An 18,344-nucleotide genomic window follows, 5' to 3' on the forward strand; every position below is an offset into this window, starting at 1 on the left:
CATAATTTTTCACTTAAGTCATAACACTTTAAAATGCGTGTCCAGATACTCACATCCATCCATCATCTGGCACCCTCCAACTGTTGCCAAAATCATTGACATTGGTTACAATGTTGCCTTCTGGTGTCATGAAGTCATCATGACGGTTGTCATTGTAGGTTCCACACAGACCACATAATGCTTCTTTGTAATTCTCATTTACTTTTACAAACAGCTCATGATCACCATTAAACTGAACTTCTAGTCCAAAATTAGTTTTGACTATAACATACTGGCCACTCTGTGTAATATGTATGTCAGACTTAGAGAAAGGAGGTGTAACTATCTCATCATTAACCTAAAAAAAAAAGAAAAAAAAACGTTTAACTGATTAGCTTGCAGTTAAAATGTGACATTAACTATTTCAATATCTCTCTGTTAAAAAAAAAACTATTTCAATATCTCATTACTTACAGGGACTTGCAAAATGTTTAAACTATTAACTAGTTCTTAAATAATATTTGTAATAAATGTTTTTCTCCTGTCTCTTGTATCACCTTTTCCTGGTTCTGGAAAGTAGCAAATCACATTCAGAGGTTCTAAGCCTTCCCCTTTCCACTAAAATTGTTTTCTATAAATAGGCTCCTTACAGTGAAAAACAGCAGTCATGACAATTCAAAATGGAACATAGAAATCTATGGGATCCAGGGGGGGAGGATAACCATACTGGTTCATATATATAGTAAAAAAAACTAGTTTCTTTAAAGTGGAGTTTCCATCCCAAAATGTTTTTTTCATTATTGTGCTCATTAGTTCTAAAAAAGTAAAAAATGTTTTTTTTTTTTTTTTTTTTTTTTACTCATCTGGAAATGCCTGTTGCTATGCGGTCCCACGAAATCTGCCTCTGAAACCACATAGGATTCTGACATCATCTCCCTCTAATGCTCCTGGGAAATGTGTGTCATCATTTCCCAGGATGCAGTGCGCTGTCCAATTATCACTCCCCATCCAAGACTTCCAGGAAGTAAGTGCTTGTAGGCTTGACAATGCCCACAAGCAAAATGACAACGGTGTAGACATAGTTTTATAAACTATCCTTTTTGAATATCTATGCTGATCGGCGGTGGATTGTAAAATAGTAAGTGACCGGATTTATATTGTAAAAAAGCAGGATGAAAGGACATACATTTAAAAAATGCTAATTGTGGTTGGAACTCCGCTTTAACTATACATACAATTATTTTTTATTTATTTTTTTTACTATACGTACATGCACAATGTTGTTCTTTTCAATAAAGATCTCTATTCCATCCACAGTAATGTTGACTGAGTTAATGGCAGTCCAGCTTGGGTTACCTCTGTGTTCGTTACGTGTGATGACACTAAAGCTGTGAGAGGTATTAGCACATGTCTCAGTTGCAGTGTAAGTGCAAGATCCCTGGAAGTGATGAACTGTGCCATCAAATGTTGTATAATGAGGATCTCCATATATGTGGCAGATTGCTATGCTTGGTGGATAGCAGCCTAACAACCCATTTTGGACCTTGCAGATTTCATCTCCGGTACAAGACATTGGATCACACGTTATGTTGTTCCCTCCTCCACATGTACATACACTCTCACAGTTCTTTGTTATGAATTGTTCTCCTTCCTGTAAATGATAAATGTAAGCATAATGTGATTAACAAAATACTGGCACAGAGATTAAAAGTATTGAAATAATTATGTTCTTCCCTCTTACCATGTAATAAATGCCATTGTAGAAGCAGCCACAATTCGACTCATGCACACAAGTTCCTCCACTGATGACATAACTTGGTTTACATTCACATCCTTCTGAACATGGCAGGCTGCAGTTCACTGGTGGTTGTGGCTCTAGACATGTGGCCGGACAAGCAGATGCACAGGTACTGAACTGACTGTTTGCAGGGCAGTCAGGTGCTAAAAGGAAAACATTTTGTTAAAAATTGCAAATGATAGTGGTTCATCTACAAATATGTAGGTGTATATGAAATAGCTAATTTCATTTATATATAATGTTGCGGATTGTATTTGTGAAGTTATATAAGATCAAGGAATATTTCAGACAGATGTGTGCATTTAGAATGAGAAGAAACAATAGTATTTTGCCATTTTTTTTTTCAAAGCAAGAATCATATATACTGTATAGTCTATAAAAAGGATGCCTTAAGTTTTTATCAAAAATGCAGCAAGATATACTTACCACAGAAAGTATTATTTCTCCAACTGATGGCTATACCTTCCTTCTGACAAGCATCTGCATATGCTGCTAACAAGCTACACAGAGTATCCGGATCTCCATTCAAAGCGCACATGTCAAAGATACAGCTGTCAAAGAATCCTCCTGGACTGATGACAGAATTGCATACATGGAAAGGACCATCTTTACTTATCAGCAAACCACAAAATGCATTGCTCTTGTATAACTCTTCTTTTCCTGGTGGACACGTTGGAGGAGGTGGGGGAGGTGTATCAACCAGATTACAAAGTGGATCATCATCCTCAACCAACCAGCTCTGTCCAAGTTGTTCAGAGTTCTTGGCCTGTTCTCCATTTGGCATCATGTAGTCATCTGATTTGCGATTGTTGAAGTTACCGCACATTCCACAGGTCAGTTTGGAGAAGTTACTAGGAAGTTTGACTTCTACAAAGGTGTCTACATCATAAGAGACAGTCAGCCTGAAATCTGTCTGCAGACTGACATACTTTCCAGTCCAAGTCACACTCACTGCTCCACCCACTAAACTTACAGGAAGTGAGGTCCAGATAGAATTGACCTAAATATAAGGTAAGAATGTTAGTAATGAATTAGTAGTACATACCTCTGGAAAACACCAGATAGGAAACAAATAAATGTTCATACTAACCAAAACACGATCTTTCTCATTTTTCTCGATTTTGACTTTCTGGCCATAAACCTCAATAAGAACGTGTTTTACAAAAGACACTTTGGGATCTCCACGGTGTTCATTCTTTGCTTCAACGTTAAAGTAATATGGAGAGGAAGTTGAACTGTTGCAGAGTTTGGCAAGAGTGTAAGTGCACAGACCCATGAAGTCATGATTGAGTCTGTCGAATGTATCATAATGTGGATCATTATGGACTCTACAAATGCCATATGTGAAGTATTGACAGCCAGGAACACCATTTGATATTCCACAATACTGGTTACTGGGACATGAATCACTGTTACATATTAATCCGCTTCCAGGTGAAGGACATTTGCACTTTATAGAGCAAGTGTCATCTGTCCAGAATTCATTGCCAACAGGATAGTACTTATCATCATCATCCCAACATCCACACTTGTCATCTGGAACGCATTTCGTTCCATAAAGGATGTATCCGGGGTCACAGATACAAGACTCAGTGCAGGGCAGAGTGCATGTGGATGGAGCTCCTGGACTGACACAAGTAGCTGGGCATGCGGTTCCACAGTGCTCATAATGGCTGTTTGGTGGACACTTCAAATCTGTGAGGAAATAAAGATGGTCATTTTGCATGTATTCTTCTATCACTTGCTATACTTAGTTATGCTACACCTTTCCAAAAAGCACGATCTGTAGTATTTGTTATTGTAAACTCAGTTCACAAATTTCAAGCTTATTAAACTAATTATAATGATGATTACATACACCTGAGGAAATACATTTTAAAACAAGGATCAAGCAGAGTTATCAAAAAACATTTCATGTGAACAAATGACCAACAAGAGGTTACTAAAGTGGACTATTAAAAACAACAAAAAAAAACATATTAACATGCTAAAGCATGCTAAATAGTCATATATCATCAACAATTAACAACACTTTATACAATTAAGCATTTACAGTATGCCGAATTGTAGAATAGGTCAGTGTTTCCTAACTTACTTAAAACCTAAGTTAAAAGGCAATTGAACTTTATAAGCATTACCAAAAAAAAAAAAGACTATAAAGGTCAAAGGACTAGTAAGCAGTATTGTCTCTTGTCTCCCTGTAGTTATTCTTTCCCCATTGCTGACTTACCATGCCTTGTTTTTTGAAGTGATCATGTCGGTAGAGGCAGGGCACTGTTTCCCTATGTCAAGGACTGCAGCAATGAGGCTACAGTGCCTTGCATTTAACATTTACATTTATAATTTATATATCTATATACTGTATGTTCCTTATCCCTTCACTTTTTGAGTTCAGGTCCAGTTTCATATGGAGAATAATAATAATCCAAAAAGATTACTACTTTTAATATAAAGCTTTAAAAATCAGAGAAGTTTTAATAACAATAGTGAATAGCATACTTACCACAGAAAGAATTATTTCTCCAGGATAAAATGGTAACTCCGTTGGACTGGCAGATTTCTGCATACGCCTGAAGACTATTACACAGAGTTTCTGGGTCCAGACTCATCTCACACAAGTCATAAGCACAGTTATTAAAGTAAACTAGTGGGTCAATAACAGCATGGCATTCTTTAAATGGACCATTGTTGTCAGTAATTAGTCCACAGAAGCTGTTGCTTGCAATAATGTATTTTTCATCATTGGTACAATTTGGTTGAATGTCAGATCCTGGTGAACATCTGTAATAAACATACACAACTGCTGGGTAAGCGTCTTCATGTGTAATATATGGAACATCTGAAGTTGAAAGGCATTTTCAGCCTTTATTAAAGCATAATCAATATTAAAATTGTACCTTGTATCATTGTCAACTTGCCAGCTGTTACCAAGATTTGTTGAATCTGATTCTAGTTGACCATCTGGATTTAAAAAGTCGTCGGCTGCATTTCCATTGAAGTTTCCACAAATTCCACAAACTTTGCCAGAGTACTTCTCTGGAATTTTCACTTGTACTCTGTGATTTCCATCAAATTTCACTATAAGTCCAAAACCTGTTGTCACCACAACATTAGTTCCACTTATAAATATTTCAACATCTGGTGTCAGGTGAACTGGAAGGGTCACCAACTGCCCATCCACCTATCAAAAACAAAATGTAAGTAAACAATATAGAGCAATAACTATATATTTGGCCAAATGACTGCAACAAAGTAAAAAGTAGAGACTTTCTATGACAGCTCCCATTGATACAGATTCAAAAAGTGTAAGAAAAATATTTTCAAACTTATTAATCACAATATAGTCCCAAGTTCCAACCACTTCCTGGACATCTCTACTAGGGATGCACCGATACCGATATCGGTATCGGGGCCGATACTAGGCATTTTCACGAGCATTGGTACTCGTGAAAATGCGCTGATACCGGTAACCGATACCGGAAGTGACGTCACATGGGCGGGGCCGGATTCATGACAAGGCCACCAGCTGTTCCAGCCCCGTCATCCTGCGGCGACTTCTCGGCTCTCGAGGCTCTCGCGGCCGCCCCCCGCACTAACATAGCCCACCACTTTGCCTGTGTGGAGGCCGGGAGCGACAGGCGTGCAATGACTTCCGTGGTACACTCCTCTGTGTGGCCGGCATCATCTCCCCCTGGCCAGGAGTGGGGGTCTCTGACAGCAGCAGCAGCCAGCAGGGATTAGCACTTAGTGCAGCCTAGTACGTATGACTCTTGATGTTCATGTTGTGCATGTGTGTGTGCCACTGTTCCAGGCCCAAGCAGAAAAGCATAGATATTAAATAAAGTGTAATAAATTGATTTATGCAACAGGCTGTTGCACAAATCACTTTATTACACTTTATTTATGATATCTATGGCTGCTATGCATATTTATATAATACATATTTAGCACTATATTTAACTGGCTGTTTGCTTCTGCTTGGGCCTGCCACACATGCACAATTGCACATGATGATGACAACTTAAAGTCATCATCATGTGCGATTGTGCGTGTGTGCCAAGGAGAAGCAGCCAATCAAATATAGTGCTCAATATGGATTATATAAATATGCATAGCAGCCATAGATAATTTATCATAAATAAAGTGTAATAAAGTGATTTGTGCAACAGGCTCATTAAAGGGGTTGTAAAGGCAAACATGTTATACTTACCTCCACTGTGCAGCCCGTTTTGCACAGAGTGGCCCCAAACCTGGTTTTCTGGGGTCCCTCTGCAGCTGTCTCCTGTACCATGCCTGCAGTCTGACGGTCTCCTGTACCATGCCTGCAGTCTCTGATTGTCTCCTGTACCATGCCTGCAGTCACTTCTGCCTGTTGCCTCCTCCTTCCCTCTACCAGCTGTCACCACTGCCCCCATGTTTCCCAATAACCCTCCATCCTCTTCCCCCCAGCGATCACAGCCTTTTCCATCCCAACTCTCCCACCCCACAATCCCTATTTTACCCCACTCTCAACTACCGCCACCTCCCAAACCACCCCTCTTCCTAGGTGATAGGTATCGGTAATTGGCGTCGGCGAGTACATGTTGTCAAGTATTGGTACTTGTACTCGGTGTCAAAAAAGTGGCATCGGTGCATCCCTTCTCTCAACCTTTCAGTCCCATACAGGAGGTAACTTTTTAGCTTGTCACTTGTGGAGATATGTATATCTTTAAATTGATGTATCCATAATATGCCTTAAAGTAGAACTATAGGCAAACCTATTTTCTGTGTCCCATTTCAGAGATTTTCCTTTGCTTCTAGTTTCATAGCCAAACAGGAAGAGTGAGGAAATCCCTTCAAATTAAGGGAATTCATTGGGGACCCCCAGATCACCAGAACTAGTGTCCCCATTGGAGGATTTCCCCTCTATTACTTTTCTGGGGACAACCCAAAATTTGGGATTTCCTCTCCCCTACACTCACACACTCACCCATCAGCCATTGTGACAAAGGTCTACTGAAACTGCTTTGTTTTTGATTTGTTAAAAAAAGACTAACCTTTACAACTCTGTTCTTATCCAGTGTTATTCTGTATCCATACACTGCAACATTCACATACTTCACATAAGACACCCTGGTGTTGGTTCCTCTGTGCTCATTGGCTGCCTCCACATTAAAGTATATCAGATTTTTATCATTTTCACACAGTTTAGATAAAGTATAGGTACAAGTGCCCATAAAATGGTGCACCTGGTTGTCAAAGGTGTAATAATGGGGGTCTCCTTGTACTTCACAAAAACCTTAGTAGAACAAAAAAACAATAAAACCAAATTCAATTAGAAAAACATGAATTGTAACTATAACATTATTGCTAAAACCATAACAAAACATGGGTAAGAATTACTGAAGGATTCGTTTTAAATAAATTATTTAAAAAATATAATTTTTCACATAATGTTTCAAATAACATATTTTTTAAATCCATATAGGCAGCCTCGCAGGCATGCAGCATGTCTTCTGCAATAAAATAAACGTACCTGCCTGCTCAGAGATCAGAGTCTACACTGGCCCTAGAAGCTGCTTCCGTTTACCGCTTGATTAGTCATGGCCTCTCCAAGGTTACTTACAATGCAAGACCAATAGTTTTGCATTGAATGTGTGGATGTCAAAGGCCCTGTCCACATCTAAGAGCATCGAAAAATGGGGAGGAGAGCTGCCTACCAAGGGAGTGGGAAATATGGTAAACATTTCTTCTTTCTTCTAGATGAAAGAAGCAATTAACCTTGGAGTGTGGATGGGAGGACTGCATAAGTTATTTTTTGTTTTCCCCAGACTTACACATATTAATGGACTGCATTTCCTACTTTCATCTGTATCATATCTGCATTTGTAACATATTTGTAATACTGAAAATATTGTTAAAAATAAAAAATAAAACTTTTTAGTAGCAATGAAGAAAATGCTTCCCATCCCATTCCCGGAAAAAAAAATCAAGTTGTCTAAGCACTAATAGGCAATTCACAGGAAGCAATGTATTTCATCAAAGAAAACATTGCTTCCTCTGACTGGCTGAGGTGGAGGACCGTGGCATAAACCATCCTCCTCTCACCCTAAGCTAATTAGAGGAAGTGCTGTATTCACTGATAAAATACTCATCTTGGCTTGTGATTTGTTGCAAACGAAAAAGTTACATAAAACCTTAAAAAATATACTGTATAACATTTCCACAAAAATTTTAATGAAAGGTATTTGAATCTACATTTATTAGAATTTGTTCTATTCTACTGTTAACATTTGAAACGTTATTTGAAGAGTTGTTCAGAAGAATATACCTGGTTGCGTTGGCACAAAAGGTGTGGTGGATGTAGTAGGTATTGTTGTTACAGTGGAACCTGTCGAAAGATTAGAAACATAAGACCAGCTCTTCTTGTAAACATTTCAGCATAACTTTGATTTGCTTAAAGTTCAACCCCTTCCTATAAAGTTTAAACATGCAAAGCTGGCCATGACAGTTTTGAACTATTTTTCTATCTCAGAAATGCTGCTAAACTAGCAAATATATTAAATAGTGAACTTGAAAGCAATTCCCATTTCTGTGCTTATATCTATGCTCTATCTGGGCAGCACAGTGGCTCAGTAGTTAGCCCTTCTGCCTTACAGCACTGGAGTTCTTGCTGGGAATCCTGGCCAAGACACAGGCCCGGATTCAGATACATTGGTGTATCTTTGCGGCGGGCGTAACGTATCTCAGATTCGTTACGCCGCCGTAAATTAGGGCGCAAGTTCCGTATTCTGAAAGAACTTACGCCCTAAGTTACGGCGGCGTAACGTATGTTGTCCGGCGTAAGCCCGCCTAATTCAAATGTGGATGATGTGGGCGTGTTTTATTCAAATTTAAGATGACCCTGCGTATTTAACTTTTTTTGTGAACGGCGCATGCGTTGTTCGTGAAAAAATTCCAGTGCGCATGCTTGAAATTACGCCGCAAATCGTCATTGCTTTAGACGTGAACGTAACTTATGTACAGCCCTATTCACGAATGACTTACGCAAACGACGTAAATTTTAAAAAATTTGACGCAGGAACGACGTCCATACTTAACATAGGATACCCCTCATATAGCAGGGGTAACTTTACGCCGGAAAAAGCCTAACGTAAACAACGTAAAAAAATGCGCCGGGAGGACGTACGTTTCTGAATCGGCGTATCTACCTAATTTACATATTCCTTGCGTAAATATACGGAAGCGCCACCTAGCGGCCAGCGTAAATATGCAGCCTAAGATACGACGGTGTAAGACACTTACGCCGGTCGGATCTTAGGGAAATCTATGCGTAACTGATTCTATGAATCAGGCGCATAAATACGACGCCGCAACTCAGAGTTACGACGGCGTATCCGGAGATACGCCGTCGTAACTGCTCTCTGAATCCGGGCCACTATCTGCACAGAGTTTTTTATGTTCTCCCTGTGATTTCATGGGTTTCCCCCTACTCTCCAAAACATGCTGGTAAGTTATTTGACTGCTGTCTAAATTCACACTAGTATGTACAGTATACCAATAGAATACAAACATTAGATTAAAAACTTCTTGAGGGCAGGGACTGAATTCCATTTTTTTGTTGTATAGTTATGTTGGTCCAGCTTGAACCAATGTAAGTATATATATTTCATATTTAGCTGATCCCTGTGGAAGCAGAACATTTATTTAGTAGCCACCTCTACCTACAGTGATCCTCGCTGTCTTCCAAGTACTATAATGACCCCCCAAAGGGTGTCTCTCACTCAGGCATAGACACCATTCATTGTATTTTTTCAATTAATGAAAAATGATTCTCTGATTGAACAAGGGGGAGAGACAGGAGGGTGAAGTTATGATTTCTTTGATGTCCCATCAGAGAAAACTTTTGCATTCATTGAGAAAAATACAAGGTGTTCTCTGAATGCTGTGCATGTCAAGCAGACAACCAATTCTGGTGACTATACAGTAGAGCAGCTGGCTGGATGGAAGACAGAGAGGATGGAAGTAGTAGCACTGGCTTCCACAGGGATCAGTCCTATATGGAATATGAATACATACATTGGTTAAAATGCATACACTGAAGAATGGTGGAGGTTTGCTATTGCTGACCTTTCCTTTTAAAAAACAATGTTGCTTGATTGTTATGCTTGTCCAGTGGCCCCAGCACTTTCTAAATCACTGGCTTAAACTCCTCTGCTGTGTGATGTAGGGAAAATTATGGTGGAAGAAATACTAGTGTACTTTAGTATAACTAAAGGCAAACCTTTTTTTTTTCCTTTTTGGATAGACTAAGGGAGGGTTAAAACCCCTGTCAGTTTTTTTTGCCATTTCTGTCCCATAGTGAAAATGTCCCTTCACTTCCTGTCCCAGAGCCAAAACAGGAAGTGAGAAGAAATCCCTCTGAAGTGAGGGGATCCCAGTGTGTCACCAGGGTCACTAGAATTAGTGTCCCCATTGGAAGATTTCCCCTCTATTAGTGTCCTGGTGTCAACCCAAAATTTGGGATTTTCTTTTACTTTCATTCTCGATGATTGTAGCAAACGGGACAAATATAGAGGGCGAATCTCCCTAACAGAAGCACAGACAGCAATAAATACTGACAGGTAGTCCAATTCCTCTCCACTCAAACCAAAACTAAAAAAAAAGTTTAATTCCAAAGTAGTAGTGCTTTCAGTAGGTGGTGTATCAGAAGCAAGGAACTGCTGTGCTCCTTGTTGTTTCATTAAAGCCCACTGTCCCAGTACCTATAGTAGTGGTTGTAGAAGTTGTTGATTGCGCTGAAGTCGCTGTGTGTTCTGGTGTAAGGGGTACTGTTGTACCTAAAATAGAAATAAGAAGTGTATTGATCATTATTTTGATGCTATTAATACTAAATATCTAAGCGTACACATTTTTAATCAGGGAAAACTTGAAAAGCTTGGGTTCCCTAGCGGCACTTTACATTGACTAATTTGTCTTTAACATTGCCCTCAGCTTTCTACTGCTTTAGTTATATACACTAGATGTCCGTGCCCAATACTTAGTGGGCTTGTTATCAAAAGTACTCTGAATTTAAAGAAAAACCTGTATAGAAGTTATTTGAGAAATTCTTTATTGGTAGACATCTTTCAAGCTACCCGATTTGTGTTGAGGAGATGAGATCTTGGTTGGATAACTGAACTTTTGCTACCAAAATGATATTTCTTTTTGTGTTGTATATTACAATTGCAGATCTCCTAATGCTCTTATTTTAATTTTTTTTTAATGCTGCAAGCAGTAGAGAATATACAGAGGCAGAACCCTACTTTAAATGCCTAACAAAGTGGTGTACGATGTGGATTACTCATTTGATTTTTTGCATTTCTACACTATACTACATATGTCACAGAATTGTGCCCTGTCCGATCTAGATTCAAGGATGGGCTTGTACAGGTAGGTATTCTGTTAACTCAAAATGACTAAAATTACTAAATTACTAAAATAAAAATAATGCTGATAGAAAGCCTATATATGTATGTGGTGATGGGGCAATAATATTAAAGGGGTTGTAAAGATAGAAGATTTTTTATCCATTCGTGCATTCTATGCATTAAGGTATAAAACCTTCTGATTGGCTGAGACACAGCAGCCGCACCACTGGCTCCCACTGCTGTCAATCAAAGTCAGGTAGCCAATTAGGAGAGAGAGGGCAGGTCCGTGCCACAGCTCCGTGTCTAAACAGACACAGGGAGCTGTGACTCAGCTCGGGTGCCCCCCCCATAGCAAGCTGCTTGCTGTGTGGGCACTCGACAAGAGGGAGGGGCCAGGATCACAGAAGGGGGACCCGAGAAGAAGATGATCCGAGGTGCTCTGTGCAAAAACATTGCAACAGTGCAGGTAAGTATAACATGTTTGTTATTTTTATAGAAAATGGGAACATGGGAAGCAAATACTGTAGCTGTCTAGTTCAGTGCAACAAACAGCACTGTGTCACGCTTACTTGTGCTTTGATCCAGTGCTCTTTTTTCCCCTATGTATAAACTTCTCTGCTTCCAGCCATTCACAGGCTATAGGCCCTGCAGCCAATTCATTCTCAACCTATGTCTTTAAGGAGTAGTGCACCTGCTCCTCTGCATCCAAGGCAATATGTCAGTAGTTGCTGGACCCCCTGTGCCTCTTGTTTCTTTTATCCCATTTCATGAGGATCCCTTTGACCTACTGTTTACAATGTCTAAATCTTTGCTTCTAATGTGTTTTTCTTAAGATATTCTTAGCTGATGATTTACTAAAGGCAAACAGACTGTGCACTTTGTAAATTGCAGTTGCACTCTGCAAGTACAGTTGCTCCAGAGCTTGGTAAATGAAGTAAAGCTTAACCAATTACATGCAAGGACAATTTTGAAAAAATAAAAATGTTTTGCTTCTGCTCATTTACTAAGCTCTGGAGCAACTGCACTTTCAGCGTGCAACTGAACTTTCAGAGTGCAACTGCAGTGTGCTTGTCTGAGCTGCCTGCATCCTCACACACTTTTGTATTCTTCCAACTTTTCTGTTTCTATTTTCCTCATGAACCTGCTTCCTTTGTGCATTTTGTTTGCATTGTGAATCTTGAATCTCAGTATTGTAATGGACTCTGTGAGCCATCGAATCCTGAATCTCAGTGCTCCAAGAGACTTTTGTATTGTATCTGTGTTTGCAGTGCCTCAGCACTACAAATTGCTTTATCTGCTGTTCCTGTGTTCCCAGTGCCCCTACCCTGCAATAGACTTTCCCTTCTGATCCAGTACATCTCAGTGACCTCTAATCTTCATAGTATCTGCTCAATTGTAGCTTGCACAGGTATGTTTGAGGGCTGCCACCTGGGAGCTGCGATGCAAAAAAACTCTTTAACCCTTGTGGGGTGCTCTGATAAATAGCAGACACTGAGCCTCAACAATACCCTCACCAAATGTGAAGAGATCCCGATCCCTGCTCCTATGGGCTCCTGTGCCTCTGGCATCACTATGTCTCATCTTAGCGCCTGGCATCACAAAAACCTCAGGGCCTTTACCCCTTGTGAATACATTCCCTTAAAATGTACCTACTTGAACCAGGCAAGGTTACACTTCTGTGTGGACTTTTTTACTTTTACCAAAAAGTGCTTTGACTCATTAACTTATGGATTCATAAGGTATATGCACTTTAAAATATATGAAAAACACACATAACTGCTATGGCTTTCTAGAAAAATGACATTTACCTGAAACCATAAGCTAATTTCGCAGACACTATAAGCTAATTTACCTGAAACAACAGGTGCTGTGGAAATTCTGGTGGAAGCAGTTGCTGGACGAGGAGTAGTAGTAGCTGGTGCAGTAGATGTCAAAGGTGGTGTTGTTGATGGTCTGTTTGGATCTGTAAAAATGTGAACATTATTTTTGCTGTTATATATTGAGAATTATACTACTAATTGAATTAAAAAAAAAGTTTTCCAGTCTTACCACAAATAGTGTTGTTTATCCAATCAACCAATATAATACCCAAAGCTTCACAAGCTTTAGCATAGGATTCCAGAACACCACAAAGTAGATCATCATTTCCTCCTGTGACACACTGGTCGAAGACACAACTCTCAAAGTACTGGTGTGGGCGGAGATAAGGATGACAAGGGCTGAATGGTCCATCATTCTGTCTGATGATCCAACATTTTCTTTCTGCTTCTTGTTGTACAGAGGGAGGACAGATAGGAGGAGGTGGTGGAGTAGAGTCACAACTAAAGAACAAAATATAAATGCAGGTCATATATTTATTTAGCTACATGATCATTGATCTTGAAACATGGATAGAAATTGACACAAAAATTTAATGAAATAGAAATTTCTGAGAACATTGGGGAATTTGTGCAAAATGTCCCTTTTTGGCAAAATGCATTGGAGCCATAGGGAAGGTAAAATAATGATTGTTTTTAATGTTTTTTTTAAGGTTGCAATGGATTATGACCAGAATCTGTGGTTATGAAAGAGAAGAAAAAACAGCACCTCAAAAGCCCCATTTTTTTTTTACGTTTTTTTAACAGAAAGAAAAAACGTACCAGAAAAAAATATATAGATAAAAATAACAAATAACGAATAAACTAAAATACCCTAAATGCTAACAAAAAAATAAAAATCTTAATAAGCAAAACTGAGAATTTTTACTCCAGAAAAACAACCCCTCATTAACCTCATTATTTTATGTTTTTTTTTTTTTATAGAATGAAAAAATTGACAAAAAAGCAACAGAAGAATTCAAATAGAAAGAAAATATAATAAATAAACAAAATTACTATTAAGGAAATATATATCTCAAGCGAAATTGAGTTTCCACTTCAGAAAAATTTCACTGGCAGTGAGATTTATGGGCCAGATTCACAGAAGAGATACGACGGCGTATCCCCTGATACACTGTCGTATCTCTGAGAGTATCTATGCGACTGATTCATAGAATCAGTTATGCATAGATAGCCCTTAGATCCAACAGGTGTAATTGACTTACACCGTCGGATCTTAGCCTGCACAACTTTGGCCGCCGCTGGGTGGATTTTGCATCGTTTTCCAGCGTCGGGTATGCAAATGAGCTTTTAAGGCGATCCACAAAGGTTTTCGCGTTCATTACGTCGTCGCTAGTAATTGCCGTTGGCCGTTGTTTCCGAGTCGAATTCCAAAATTTTTTTTTGCGTAAGACGTCCGGGAATACGAAAGTATGTTACGCACGTCGCCGTTCAAAAAAATGACGTCACTTCGCACAAAGCACGGCGGGAATTTCAAAACGGAGCATGCGCAGTACGTCCGGCGCGGGAGCGTGCCTAATTTAAATGGTATACGCCCCATTTGAATTAGGCGGGCTTGCGCCGGACGTCTTTGCGATACACCTCCGCAAGTTTACAGGTAAGTGCTTTGTGAATCAGGCACTTACGCTGAAAACTTGCGGCTATGTAATGTAAAGACCATACGTTACACCGCCGGAGTTTTCTGTGAATCTGGCCCTATATTTTTATAGAAAGCTCAATTTCATCAAGATCATTTCATTTATCTCAAGACATATACAGTGGCCCTTACTGAGGAGAAGATTAGTGAGTGAATTAACATAATAACATTTAAAGGTTTCTAGTAAATTACTAACTAAATAATAAAACTTTAATATAGAATAGAATAATAAAACGTTCCAACCAGGTTGCACTGGTCGTGTATGAGGGCAAGATTGAGGACCAATGTTCACTGACTTTTGCTTCTAAACTGCCCAAACAAGTCAAACGGAATGTAAGAGCAGCTGAAGCAGGTCAAATGCAAGTCGACTACACCTGCAAAACATTCTAAATGGTCTCAGAAGCTTCTCAAACTGATGTAAACTATGTAAAAGCACCTTGCATTTGTTCCTCAAATCCCATGAAGACAGGCCCTTGGTTACAACCACACTACTTCCTCATGTAACTATTCAGATACTTACGGCCATCCATTATCAGGGACTCTCCAGCTGTTTCCAAATTCATTGACATTAGTTACAATGTTGCCATCAGGAGTCATAAAGTCATCATGGTGGTTATCATTATATGTTCCACACAAACCACATAATGCTCCTTTGTAGTTTTCTTTGACTTTCACAAACAGTTCGTGATCACCATTAAACTGAACTTCAAGTCCAAAGTTGGTACTAACTGTAACATAATGGCCACTCTGTGTAATACTTATACCTGACACATAGTCAGGAAGTGTGACAATTGCATTGTTAACCTGTTAAAAAAAATGTTAGTAAATTAGACAAAATTGATATTAAAAAAAGGCAATGTAGTAAACATAATGTATCAAAGGGAGAGTCTGAATTAAAGCATTGTTGTTTTTTTCCTGAAAGGGGTAATTGGCGTGTAGCCAATTAGCAGCCACCTTTGCCTTAGCCAATTCAAGGCCAGGCCCTAATTACAGGGCCAGCAGACGTGCTGCTCACATTTTGAGCAATGCATTTTGAGTGTATCAAATTCTAGTGATCCTCTGTGACTGTATTCCAGCCTAATACCTGCAACCAGTATCTGCATGATTAACTGTGTGTTTCACTAAGAAACTTGCATCTCAGTGACTCTTTGTGCACTCCAGCCTATAACCAGCATACCACTGTGACGTCCTTGTATACCCCAGCCAGTATATAGTCTTCCTTCACCTCTGTGACTCCCTGTGTATCTCAGCCAGTTGTAACCTGTGTTATTCCCTATGTGTTCTAACCAGCACCTTGCTACCAGTACCTATGTGATTCTCTGAGCACTTCAACCTGAATCCAGTCTCTCTACACCTGTGTGTCCTCTGTACTCTTTAGACTTCCCCCCTGGTGGGAATAGATTCCTCATCCATGACAACTGTGCACTTCATTACAATGTTTATTTTAATGGTCCATCCAATCCACGAAACATGACAAGATCAATGAGTTTTTTGGCATTGTTTTTCTAAATTCTACTATGTGTGTACGATCAATAAATATCTTAAAAGGTAACAGATCATGTTAAAACTAAACTCCAGGCAGTTATAAAAAGAGCAAATGAATGCAGCTCTGTAAAAATTGCTGCTGTTAACTTTAAAATTGCTGAATTTAAGTTGGCATCATCTCCTTGCATTCTACTGTACAATTTTTACAGCAGAGCTCAAAGAAGGGGAGGGGAAGCAGCACGCATACTTAATCAAGCTTGCTACAGTACAAGGAACATTGTGATAGGAAAAAGCAGGGTGGCAGATAGATAGGATCATTATGGTGCTGCCTCTTCTTTCACTTTCCAGTTACAGGTTGGGGGTGGACAGTGAACTTGTAAGTGAGCATGTAAGGAAAAGTATAACCCTAGCAGAGACAAGACTGTGCCCTTTGTTAGACAAGACTGTGTTGTGGGATAGAGATGTGCAAATCTAAAGACTGGATGGATAGAAATGAAAATGCTTTGATGGGAAAAATAGCTCCTATGTATGTATTTATTTGGTGTATTTAGATATTTTCCTGGAGTTCAGCCTTAGAATTTAGCAATTTGTAAGATTGCAAAAAAAAGTACAGTAAGTTATTGGGTTTTCATATCAGATCAAGATTGATTTAAAATTCAGAAAAAAAAGCAAAAACCTTTTTAATTTCTAGCTATTTTAATTTGCAGTTCTAAATACAGGGCAGGTTGGCTGGCAGAAAAGAAAAGGGCTGGGCGGATGTGGCTGGACAGGGTGAGACTGGCTGGCAGCAAAGAACAGGGCTGGGCGGATGGGGCTGGACAGGGTGAGACTGGCTGGCAGCAAAGAACAGGGCTGGGCGGATGGGGCTGGACAGGGTGAGACTGGCTGGCAGCAGAGAACAGGGACCAACAACACTACTAGGATGTGTCAGTAAGCAGCCACATTCGACTGCACAGATCAAACGTTGTCAGCCACACAAAGGAGGGTTGTTGAATGGCTTGATTTCTAATCAGAACATTCAACACTCCAAAAAAGTGCATAATACAGATGTTTATGTTTTTATCAAACAAATAAAGGGTAGATTTTGATTTTTGACTTTAAGATCCCTTCTTTAAGATTTACACAATTCTCTAATTCCTGTAAAGCCAAACAAAGAAAACCAAGGGGTACTGAATCTTTAAGAGCAAATTAGTCAATAAGAGGTGTTGTTTAAACTCCAAACTATTCACATTATTTTACAAGGGTAACCCCCACCTGTGCAGAATATTCTATTACCATGGAACATTGGAAGAGAGCGATCAATAAAGTCATGGGATTGAAGAGATAAAAAGTGAACAGAACCCTAGAGGGCTAAGAAATCCAGTAGAAAACATAATTATACTGACTCATATACAATACATAAAATCCACTTCTTTCATTTTATATATAAATATATAAAAAAAAATTTTTAAAACTATACGTACATGCACAATGTTGTTCTTTTCAATGAAGATCTCTATTCCATCAACCGTAATATTGACTGAGTTAATGGCAGTCCAGCTTGGGTTACCTCTGTGTTCATTACGTGTGATGACACTAAAGCTGTGAGAGGTATTAGCACATGTCTCAGTCGCAGTGTAAGTGCAAGATCCCTGGAAGTGATGAACTGTGCCATCAAATGTTGTATAATGAGGATCTCCATAAATGTGGCAGATTGCTGTGCTTGGTGGGTAGCAGCCCAACAACCCATTTTGGACCTTGCAGACGTCATCTCCAGCACATGACATTGGATCACACGTTATGTTGTTCTCTCCCTTGCATGTACATACACTCTCACAGTTCTCTGTTATGAATTTTTCCCCCTCCTGTAAATGACCAAGACAAGCTGTGGTGAAGGAAATACCGGTACAGAGGTTAAAAGTACTGAAATTGATTTTTCTTCCCTCTTACCATGTAATAAATTCCATTGTAGAGGCAGCCACAATGTGACTCAGGGACACAGGTTCCTCCACTGATGACATAACCTGGTATACATTCACATCCTTCTGAACATGGCAGGCTGCAGTTTACTGGTTGTTGTGGCTCTAGACATGTGGCCGGACAGGCAGATGCACAGGTACTGAACTGACTGTTTGCAGGGCAGGCAGGTGCTAAAAGGAAAACATTCTGTTTATAATAAAACAACATTTGCTATTTATTTT

At 39.4% G+C, this 18,344-nt stretch overlaps 1 protein-coding gene across 1 annotated transcript in view; it reads right to left on the reverse strand.

Annotated features, from left to right (window-relative positions):
• The window catches only part of LOC120935683 (IgGFc-binding protein-like), a 193,103-nt gene that overhangs the window by 52,573 nt on the left and 122,186 nt on the right, over positions 1 to 18,344 (reverse strand). The window contains exons 52-66 of the mRNA XM_040347737.1: positions 18,094 to 18,293; positions 17,628 to 18,008; positions 15,200 to 15,483; positions 13,216 to 13,487; positions 13,019 to 13,129; positions 10,522 to 10,596; positions 8,088 to 8,147; positions 6,814 to 7,055; positions 4,675 to 4,958; positions 4,281 to 4,558; positions 2,868 to 3,472; positions 2,204 to 2,777; positions 1,721 to 1,920; positions 1,250 to 1,630; positions 54 to 337 (exon numbers count right to left, since the gene is read on the reverse strand). Of these exons, the coding sequence (XP_040203671.1) occupies positions 54 to 337; positions 1,250 to 1,630; positions 1,721 to 1,920; positions 2,204 to 2,777; positions 2,868 to 3,472; positions 4,281 to 4,558; positions 4,675 to 4,958; positions 6,814 to 7,055; positions 8,088 to 8,147; positions 10,522 to 10,596; positions 13,019 to 13,129; positions 13,216 to 13,487; positions 15,200 to 15,483; positions 17,628 to 18,008; positions 18,094 to 18,293 (4,231 nt within the window). The remainder of the gene's footprint in view (positions 1 to 53; positions 338 to 1,249; positions 1,631 to 1,720; positions 1,921 to 2,203; positions 2,778 to 2,867; positions 3,473 to 4,280; positions 4,559 to 4,674; positions 4,959 to 6,813; positions 7,056 to 8,087; positions 8,148 to 10,521; positions 10,597 to 13,018; positions 13,130 to 13,215; positions 13,488 to 15,199; positions 15,484 to 17,627; positions 18,009 to 18,093; positions 18,294 to 18,344) is intronic.

This window comes from Rana temporaria, chromosome 4 (assembly GCF_905171775.1).
Source record: "Rana temporaria chromosome 4, aRanTem1.1, whole genome shotgun sequence".
NCBI classification, from domain to species: Eukaryota; Metazoa; Chordata; class Amphibia; order Anura; family Ranidae; genus Rana; species Rana temporaria.